Source organism: Carcharodon carcharias, chromosome 21 (assembly GCF_017639515.1).
Source record: "Carcharodon carcharias isolate sCarCar2 chromosome 21, sCarCar2.pri, whole genome shotgun sequence".
Classification (NCBI taxonomy): domain Eukaryota; kingdom Metazoa; phylum Chordata; class Chondrichthyes; order Lamniformes; family Lamnidae; genus Carcharodon; species Carcharodon carcharias.
In genome coordinates, this window is record NC_054487.1 from 23744940 (window position 1) to 23757177 (window position 12238).

Consider the following 12238-nt stretch of genomic DNA (forward strand, 5'->3'; position numbering starts at 1 on the left):
ACACGAGCGCACCACCAGCCCCACACACACACACACACACACACACACGAGCGCACCACCAGCCCCACACACACACACACGAGCGCACCACCAGCCCCACACACACACACACGAGCGCACCACCAGCCCCACACACACACACACGAGCGCACCACCAGCCCCACACACACACACACGAGCGCACCACCAGCCCCACACACACACACACGAGCGCACCACCAGCCCCACACACACACACACGAGCGCACCACCAGCCCCACACACACACACACGAGCGCACCACCAGCCCCACACACACACACACGAGCGCACCACCAGCCCCACACACACACACACGAGCGCACCACCAGCCCCACACACACACACACGAGCGCACCACCAGCCCCACACACACACACACGAGCGCACCACCAGCCCCACACACACACACACACGAGCGCACCACCAGCCCCACACACACACACACACGAGCGCACCACCAGCCCCACACACACACACACACGAGCGCACCACCAGCCCCACACACACACACACACGAGCGCACCACCAGCCCCACACACACACACACGAGCGCACCACCAGCCCCACACACACACGAGCGCACCAGCAGCCCCACACACACACACACGAGCGCACCATCAGCCACAGACACACACACACGAGCGCACCACCAGCCCCACACACACACACACACGAGCGCACCACCAGCCCCACACACACACACACGAGCGCACCACCAGCCCCACACACACACACGAGCGCACCACCAGCCCCACACACACACACACGAGCGCACCACCAGCCCCACACACACACACACACACGAGCGCACCACCAGCCCCACACACACACACGAGCGCACCATCAGCCCCACACACACACACACACACACACACGAGCGCACCACCAGCCCCACACACACACACACACACACGAGCGCACCACCAGCCCCACACACACACACACACACACGAGCGCACCACCAGCCCCACACACACGAGCGCAGCACCAGCCCAACACACACACACACGAGCGCAGCACCAGCCCCACACACACACACACGAGCGCACCACCAGCCACACACACACACACACACGAGCGCACCACCAGCCACACACACACACACACACGAGCGCACCACCAGCCCCACACACACACACACACGAGCGCACCACCAGCCCCACACACACACACACACGAGCGCACCACCAACCCCACACACACACACACACACACGAGCGCACCACCAGCCACACACACACACACGAGCGCACCACCAGCCACAAACACACACGAGCGCACCACCAGCCCCACACACACACGAGCGCACCACCAGCCCCACACACACACACACGAGCGCACCACCAGCCACACACACACACACGAGCGCACCACCAGCCACAAACACACACGAGCGCACCACCAGCCACACACACACACGAGCGCACCACCAGCCACACACACACACGAGCGCACCACCAGCCACACACACACACGAGCGCACCACCAGCCACACACACACACGAGTGCACCACCAGCCACACACACACACGAGTGCACCACCAGCCACACACACACACGAGCGCACCACCAGCCACACACACACACGAGCGCACCACCAGCCCCCCACACACACACGCGCGTGCGCGCATCACCAGCCCCACACACACACACGCGCGCACGCGCACTCCCAGACGCGCACCCCCCACGAGACGCGCACACACACTCCCAACCCCCCCCCCACACACACACACTCCCAACCCCCCCCACACACACACACTCCCAACCCCCCCCCACACACACACACTCCCAACCCCCCCCCCACACACACACACTCCCAACCCCCCCCCCACACACACACACTCCCAACCCCCCCCTACACACACACACTCCCAACCCCCCCCCCACACACACACACTCCCAACCCCCCCCCCCACACACACACACTCCCAACCCCCCCCCACACACACATCACTCCCAACCCCCCCACACACACACACACACATCCAAACCCCCCCCACACACACACACACTCCCAACCCCCCCCACACACACACACACACACACTCCCAACCCCCCCCACACACACACACACACACTCCCAACCCCCCCCACACACACACACACACTCCCAACCCCCCCCACACACACACACACACTCCTCCCACCCACACACACACACACTCCCACCCACACACACACACACACTCCCTACCCACACACACACACACACTCCCTACCCACACACACACACACACTCCCTACCCACACACACACACACACACTCCCTACCCACACACACACACACACACACTCCCTACCCACACACACACACACTCCCAACCCACACACACACACACTCCCAACCCCCCCCCACACACACACACTCCCAATCCCCACCCCTCCACACACACACACTCCCAATCCCCACCCCTCCACACACACACACTCCCAATCCCCACCCCTCCACACACACACACTCCCAATCCCCACCCCTCCACACACACACACTCCCAATCCCCACCCCTCCACACACACACACTCCCAATCCCCACCCCTCCACACACACACACTCCCAATCCCCACCCCTCCACACACACACACTCCCAATCCCCACCCCTCCACACACACACACTCCCAATCCCCACCCCTCCACACACACACTCCCAATCCCCACCCCTCCACACACACACACTCCCAATCCCCACCCCTCCACACACACACACTCCCAATCCCCACCCCTCCACACACACACACTCCCAATCCCCACCCCTCCACACACACACACTCCCAATCCCCACCCCTCCACACACACACACTCCCAATCCCCACCCCTCCACACACACACACTCCCAATCCCCACCCCTCCACACACACACACTCCCAATCCCCACCCCTCCACACACACACACTCCCAATCCCCACCCCTCCACACACACACACTCCCAATCCCCACCCCTCCACACACACACACTCCCAATCCCCACCCCTCCACACACACACACTCCCAATCCCCACCCCTCCACACACACACACTCCCAATCCCCACCCCTCCACACACACACACTCCCAATCCCCACCCCTCCACACACACACACTCCCAATCCCCACCCCTCCACACACACACACTCCCAATCCCCACCCCTCCACACACACACACTCCCAATCCCCACCCCTCCACACACACACACTCCCAATCCCCACCCCTCCACACACACACACTCCCAATCCCCACCCCTCCACACACACACACTCCCAATCCCCACCCCTCCACACACACACACTCCCAATCCCCACCCCTCCACACACACACACTCCCAATCCCCACCCCTCCACACACACACACTCCCAATCCCCACCCCTCCACACACACACACTCCCAATCCCCACCCCTCCACACACACACACTCCCAATCCCCACCCCTCCACACACACACACTCCCAATCCCCACCCCTCCACACACACACACTCCCAATCCCCACCCCTCCACACACACACACTCCCAATCCCCACCCCTCCACACACACACACTCCCAATCCCCACCCCTCCACACACACACACTCCCAATCCCCACCCCTCCACACACACACACTCCCAATCCCCACCCCTCCACACACACACACTCCCAATCCCCACCCCTCCACACACACACACTCCCAATCCCCACCCCTCCACACACACACACTCCCAATCCCCACCCCTCCACACACACACACTCCCAATCCCCACCCCTCCACACACACACACTCCCAATCCCCACCCCTCCACACACACACACTCCCAATCCCCACCCCTCCACACACACACACTCCCAATCCCCACCCCTCCACACACACACACTCCCAATCCCCACCCCTCCACACACACACACTCCCAATCCCCACCCCTCCACACACACACACTCCCAATCCCCACCCCTCCACACACACACACTCCCAATCCCCACCCCTCCACACACACACACTCCCAATCCCCACCCCTCCACACACACACACTCCCAATCCCCACCCCTCCACACACACACACTCCCAATCCCCACCCCTCCACACACACACACTCCCAATCCCCACCCCTCCACACACACACACTCCCAATCCCCACCCCTCCACACACACACACTCCCAATCCCCACCCCTCCACACACACACACTCCCAATCCCCACCCCTCCACACACACACACTCCCAATCCCCACCCCTCCACACACACACACTCCCAATCCCCACCCCTCCACACACACACACTCCCAATCCCCACCCCTCCACACACACACACTCCCAATCCCCACCCCTCCACACACACACACTCCCAATCCCCACCCCTCCACACACACACACTCCCAATCCCCACCCCTCCACACACACACACTCCCAATCCCCACCCCTCCACACACACACACTCCCAATCCCCACCCCTCCACACACACACACTCCCAATCCCCACCCCTCCACACACACACACTCCCAATCCCCACCCCTCCACACACACACACTCCCAATCCCCACCCCTCCACACACACACACTCCCAATCCCCACCCCTCCACACACACACACTCCCAATCCCCACCCCTCCACACACACACACTCCCAATCCCCACCCCTCCACACACACACACTCCCACTCCCCACCCCTCCACACACACACACTCCCACTCCCCACCCCTCCACACACACACACTCCCACTCCCCACCCCTCCACACACACACACTCCCACTCCCCACCCCTCCACACACACACACTCCCACTCCCCACCCCTCCACACACACACACTCCCACTCCCCACCCCTCCACACACACACACTCCCACTCCCCACCCCTCCACACACACACACTCCCACTCCCCACCCCTCCACACACACACACTCCCACTCCCCACCCCTCCACACACACACACTCCCACTCCCCACCCCTCCACACACACACACTCCCACTCCCCACCCCTCCACACACACACACTCCCACTCCCCACCCCTCCACACACACACACTCCACTCCCCACCCCTCCACACACACACCCACTCCCCACCCCTCCACACACACACACTCCCCACCCCTCCACACACACACACTCCCCACCCCTCCACACACACACACTCCCCACCCCTCCACACACACACACTCCCCACCCCTCCACACACACACACTCCCCACCCCTCCACACACACACACTCCCCACCCCTCCACACACACACACTCCCCACCCCTCCACACACACACACTCCCCACCCCTCCACACACACACACTCCCCACCCCTCCACACACACACACTCCCCACCCCTCCACACACACACTCTCCCCACCCCTCCACACACACACACTCCCCACCCCTCCACACACACACACTCCCCACCCCTCCACACACACACACTCCCCACCCCTCCACACACACACACTCCCAACACCCCGCCCACACACACACACTCCCAACACCCCGCCCACACACACACACTCCCAACACCCCGCCCACACACACACACTCCCAACACCCCGCCCACACACACACACTCCCAACACCCCCCCCACACACACACACTCCCAACACCCCCCCCACACACACACACACTCCCAACACCCCCCCCCACACACACACACTCCCAACACCCCCCCCACACACACACACTCCCAACACCCCCCCCACACACACACACTCCCAACACCCCCCCCACACACACACACTCCCAACAGCCCCCCCACACACACACACTCCCAACACCCCCCCCACACACACACACTCCCAACAGCCCCCCCACACACACACACTCCCAACACCCCCCCCACACACACACACTCCCAACACCCCCCCCACACACACACACTCCCAACACCCCCCCCACACACACACACTCCCAACACCCCCCCCACACACACACACTCCCAACACCCCCCCCACACACACACTCCCAACACCCCCCCCACACACACACACTCCCAACACCCCCCCCACACACACACACTCCCAACACCCCCCCCACACACACACACTCCCAACACCCCCCCCACACACACACACTCCCAACACCCCCCCCACACACACACACTCCCAACACCCACCACACACACACTCCCGACCCCCACACACACACTCCCGACCCCCACACACACACTCCCGACCCCCACACACACACTCCCGACCCCCACACACACACTCCCGACCCCCACACACACTCCCGACCCCCCCACACACACACACACACACACTCCCGACCCCCCCCACACACACACACACACACACTCCCCACCCCCCCACACACACACTCCCAACCCCCCCCACACACACTCCCAACCCCCCCACACACACACACACTCCCAACCCCCACACACACACACACACTCCCAACCCCCACACACACACTCCCAACCCACCTTTTAAAAAATATTCTGCTTTTCTATTCTTACAACCAAAGTAAATAACTTCACACTTCCCTACATTAAGATACATCTGCCATCTTGTTGCCCACTCAATTAACCTATTTATATCTCTTTACAGCTTCTCTATGTCCTCCCCACAGCTTACCTTCCCACCTAGCTTGTATCATCAATACTTTGATAAATTACTCTGTCTCTTCATCTAAATCATTAAGTTTGATTGTAAATAGCTGAGGACCCAGCATTGATCCTTGTGCATCCCACTATTCACTGCCTGCCAAATCGAAAAAGCCCCGTTTATTCCCACTCTTGGGGGAGTTGGGGACCTAGTGGTATTGTCACTGGACTAGTAATCCAGAGACACAGGGCAATGCTCTAGGGACCCAGGTTTGAATCACACCATAGTGAACAGTGAAATTCGAATTCAATAAAAATCTGGCCCATTGTCCATTTTCGTAAAAACCCATCTGGCTCACTAGGAAAGGAAATCTGCCATCTAGGAACTCAAGGCTGGTCAACCATGAGGCACAGTGGCCCACTAGCAGCGCCAGAACAGTACACAGTCAAATCTGTAACTTCATGGCCCGACATATCCACCACTCTACTATTACCATCAAACCAGGGGATCATAAGGCCATATGATGTGGGAGCAGAAATAGGCCATTCGCCCGAAAGAGTCTGCTCCGCCATTCAATGAGATCGTGGTCGATCTGATAATCCTCAATTGGACTTTCCTGCCTTTTCACCATCATCCTTGATTCCCTTACAGATTAAAAATCTGTCTATCTTAGCCTTGACTATACTAAACAACCCAGCCTCTACAGCCCTCTTGAGGTAAAGAATTCCATAGATTAACTACCCTCAGAGAAGAAATTCCTCCTCATCTCTGTCTTAAATGGACGACTCCTTACTCTGAGATTATGCCCTCTGGTCCAAGACTCTCCCACAAGGGGAAACAACCTCTCAGCATCTACCCTGTCAAGCCCCCTAAGAATCCTATAGGCTTCAATAAAGTCGCCTCTCATTCTTCTCAATTCCAATGAGTACAGGCCCAACCTACTCAACCCCTCCATCCATACCTGGGATCAAACTAGTGAACCTTCCCTGGACTGTCTCCAGTGCCAGTATATCTTTCCTTAGATAAGAGGACCAAACCCTGGTTTATAGAAGAGTGCAAAGAGGACATGCCAGGAGCACGCCAGGAATACCTAAATAATGGTGAAGCTACAATACAGGATTACTTGCATGCCAAACTGCAGAAGCAGCATGCAATAGAAAGAGACAAGCGATTTCACAAACAACGGATCAGATCTAAGCTCTGCAGTCCTGCCACATCCAGTCATAAATGGTGGTGGACAATTAGACAACTCACTGGAAGAGGAGGCAGCTCCACAAATATCCCCATCCTTAACGATTGGGGAGTCCATAACATCAGTGCAAAAGATAAGGCTGAAGCATTTGCCACAATCTTCAGCCAGAAGTGTCAAGTGGATGATCCATCACGGTCCCCTCCGGAGGTCTCCAGCATCACAGATGCCAGTCTTCAGCCAATTCAATTCACTCCACATGATATCAAGAAACGGGTGAAGGCACTGGATGCTGCAAAGGCTATGGGCCCTGACAATATTCTGGCAATAGTAGAACAAGAACAAAGAACAAAGACAAGTACAGCACAGGAACAGGCCCTTCGGCCCTCCAAGCTTGCGCCGATCATATTGCCTGTCAAACTAAAACATTTTGCACTTCTGGGGTCCGTATCCCTCTATTCCCATCCTATTCATGTATTTGTCAAGCTGCCTCTTAAACACCACGATCATACCTGCTTCCACCACCTCCTCTGGCAGTGAATTCCAGACACTCACTACCCTCTGCGTAAAAAAAAACTTGCCCCACACATGTCCTCTAAAGTTTTCTCCTCTCATCTTAAATTTATGTCCCCTAGACTCTTCCGCCCTGGGAAAAAGCTTCTATCTACTCTGTCCATGCCACTCATAATTTTGTAAACTTCTATCAAGTCGCCCCTCAATCTCCGTCGCTCTAGTGAGAACAATCTGAGTTTCTCCAACTTCTCCTCATAGCTAATAACCTCCAGACCAGGCAGCATCCTGGTAAACCTCCTCTGCACCCTCTCCAACACCTCCATATCCTTCTGGTAATGTGGCGACCAGAATTGCACGCAATATTCCAAGTGTGGCCTAACCAAGGTTCTATACAGCTGCAGCATGACTTCCCAGCTTTTATACTCAATACCCCTGCCGATGAAGGCAAGCCTGCCATATGCCTTCCTGACTACCTTATCCACCTGCGTTGCCATTTTCAGTGACCTGTGGACCTGTACACCCAGATCCCTCTGCTCGTCGATGCACTTAAGGGTTCTGTCATTTACTGTATAACTCCTACCTGTATTAGACCTTCCAAAATGCATTACCTTGCATTTGTCCGGATTAAACTCCATCTGCTCTTTCTCCGCCCAAGTCTCCAACCGATCTATATCCCGTTGTATCCTTTGACAATCCTCTTCACTATCTGCAACTCCTCCAACCTTAGTGTCATCTGCAAACTTACTAATTAGCCCAGTTACATTTTCCTCCAAATCATTTACATATACCACAAACAGCAAAGGTCCCAGCACTGATCCCTGCAGAACACCAAGTCACAGCTCTCCATTTAGAAAAGCACCCTTCCACTCCTACCCTCTGTCCATGACCAAGCCAATTCTGTTTCCATCTTGCCCGCTCACCTCTGATCCGGTGCGACTTTACCTTCTGTACCAGTCTGCCATGAGGGACCTTGTCAAAGGCCTTACTGAAATCCATGTAGATAACATTCACTGCCCTTCCGTCGATCATCTTTGTCACTTCCTTGAAAAACTCAATCAAGATCTGAAGACTTGTGCTCCAGAATTTGCCACACCCCTAGCCAAGCTGTTCCAGTACAGCTACAACACAGCCAAGTAGTTGCTAATGTCGAAAATTGCCTAGGTACGTCCTGTACAGATAAAGCATGACAAATCCAACCCGGTCAATTACCACCCCATCAGTCTACTCTCCAACATCAGTAAATTGATGAAGGAGTTATCAACAGTGCTATCAAGAGGCACTTGCTTAGCAATAACCTGCTCACTGGCACCCAATTTGAGTTTCTCCAGGGTAACTCAGCTCCTGACCTCATTACAGCCTTAGTGCAAACATGGAAAAAAAAGCGAACTCCAGATGTGAGGTGAGAGTGACTGCCCTTGACATTAAGGTAGCATTTGACCGAATGTGACACCAAGGAGCCCCAGCAAAAGTGGTCAATGGGAGATGGGGAAAACTCGCCGCTGGAGTCATACCTAACACAAAGGAAGGTGGCTGTGGTTGTTGGAGGTCAATCATCTCAGGTCCAAGGCGTCACTACAAGAGTTCCTCAGGATAGTGTTCTAGGCCCAAGCATCTTCAGTTGCTTCATCAATGACCTTTCTTCCATCATAAGGTCAGATGTGGGGATGTTCACTGATGATTGTACAATGTTCAGCATCATTCACAACTGGAGCAGTCCATGTCCAAATGCAGCAAGACCTGAACAAAATCCAGGCTTGGGCTGACGAGTGGTGTGAATGTTATTGCCACTTAAGTGCCGGGCCATGACCAACAAAATAGAATCTAACCATTGCCCCATGACAATCAATAGTATTACCATCACTGAATCGCCACTATCAACATCCTGGGGTGTTATCATTGACCAGAAACTGAACTGGGTTAGCCATATAAATGCTGTAGCTACAAGAGCAAGTCAGGGGCTAGGAATCCTATGACGAATAACTCACCTCCTGGCTTCCCAAAGCCTGTCCACCATCTACAAGGCACAAGTCAGGAGTGTGATGGAATATACTCGACTTGCCTGGATGAGTGCAGCTCCAATAACACTCATGAAGCTTGATACCATCCAGGCCAAAACAGTCAGCTTGATTGGCACCCCATCCACCAACATTCACTCCCTCCACCAGCGACATACAGTAGCAGCAATGTGTACCATCTACAAGATGCACTGCAGCAACTCACCAAGGCTCCTTAGACAGCACCTTCCAAACCTATAACTGCTACCATCTAGAAGGACAAGGGCAGCAGATAGGTGGGAACACCACCACCTGGAAGTTCCCCTCCAAGCCATTCACCATCCTGAGTTGGAAATATATCACCGTTCCTTCACTGTTGCTGAGTCAAAATCCTGGATCTCTCTCCCTAACAGCACTATGGGTGTACCTACACCAGATGGATTGCAGTGGTTCAAGCAGGCAACTCATCATCACCTTCTCAAGGGCAATTAGGGATGGGCAATAAATGCTGGTGTTGCCAGCATTGCCCACATCCCATGAATGAATGAAAATATATACAGGGCATTCTGATTACTTAATTTTAGTTCTTATTATAATTGCTGTGCTCAAAATAAACATCAAAAAAAATGTAGAATTGTTCTGACCTTACTGAGCGTGTATAAATCCAACATTTTCCTTTCCACATGTGGGATTTTCAGCGTGGATCCCTGCAGTTCCCAGAATTTTGCTATGTGATCTAGAAAATTCAACTTCACTCGCGTTTGTGCCTGAAAGAGCGTAACACCTCGGTCAGTTGGCAATGTAATTGAAAATCTGTACAACTCAGAAATCATTTCAGTGCCACTTGAACCTAACAACAGGACTTTTGCTTTCTGAGCCTTAATGTAAAAACTTGAATGCAAGTATTCATAGGCTAGATAATCAATGATTAAAATCTATCATGCAAAATATACTTCTAATGGGAGACAATATATATTTCAGTCAGAGGAAAAAATGGCTGGCAAAATATTATTCAGTGGGGTGCAGGGAAAAGATAACACATTTTCATCAGTAATGTGACAGGTGACAGTTCCAGCTTAGTATTACAACTTGTCAATCTTTAAAGAGAAGGAAGCAATAGTACACACACCATATACGAGTATCTATAAGTGTAATGAAACTCTTACATACATCTCACAATCTCTCCAGTGTAACACTATATCCAGGTTTTCTTTGTACCTCAGCACATTCTTCACAAAATTAATTTATAAATCTACATTGAAAAATTGGCATATTCATCTGAATTTTGTGCAGTTGAATTATATACAGGTCGAGTATCCTCCATCTGAAAACCTCGGAGCCAACTGCATTTTGGATTTCGGCTAATTTGGGCTTTCGGATACTGCATATAAACTTACATTACAATAGCCGAAGCCTATGGTAGCTAGTGTGAAGTAAATAAAATGGCTAGAAAAGTAAGATGTATCACTGGATAATAAATACCTGTACCTGTAATAAGTTTCTTTTTGACATACTCACCACAAATATTGCAATCTAAACACTGCAGACAAACAGCTAGACTTCCTGTGCCAAAGGTCGGTGAGGTTCAAAAAGAGTGCGGAGTTCAGATGTGAACAGTTTCTGAATTTACGGAAGGATACTCGAGCAATAAAATGTATTCCACCTCAAATAAACATTGTCCAACTAGCTGATGGTGTGCAAATGAAATGAAGTTCATCCGTAACTTTACTAAAAAACCAAATAACCGAAAATAAAATTTCCAAGTCCTTATTCCAACGTTTTTCCACAATCTCTCCACAGTGAGCAAGGAAAACAACATTGTCCAGGGAGGAGTGGAGTACAGGGTTAGAGTAAGAACTTCTATACGTGAACCACAACAGCTGGATTATTCCCCTACCATTCCAAGTTCCTCTCCAGCCGATAGCAAGTTCTCTTTAACCCTGGCAGCGTAAGAAAGATGGTGACGTACAATTCTTACAAAATGTGGCATTTGAGTAGCAGACACTGACTCAGACAAACGTATCTGTGCATGGTATCTACAACTGAGATTCCAGG

The 12238-nt window shown here is 53.9% G+C and overlaps 1 protein-coding gene across 2 annotated transcripts in view; it reads right to left on the reverse strand.

Moving 5' to 3' along the window:
* kdm5a (lysine (K)-specific demethylase 5A) overlaps positions 1-12238 on the reverse strand; it is a 224200-nt gene that overhangs the window by 189619 nt on the left and 22343 nt on the right. For both annotated transcript variants that reach the window (XM_041215725.1, XM_041215724.1), the window contains exon 3: positions 10828-10950. In XM_041215725.1, the coding sequence (XP_041071659.1) occupies positions 10828-10950 (123 nt within the window). The remainder of the gene's footprint in view (positions 1-10827; positions 10951-12238) is intronic.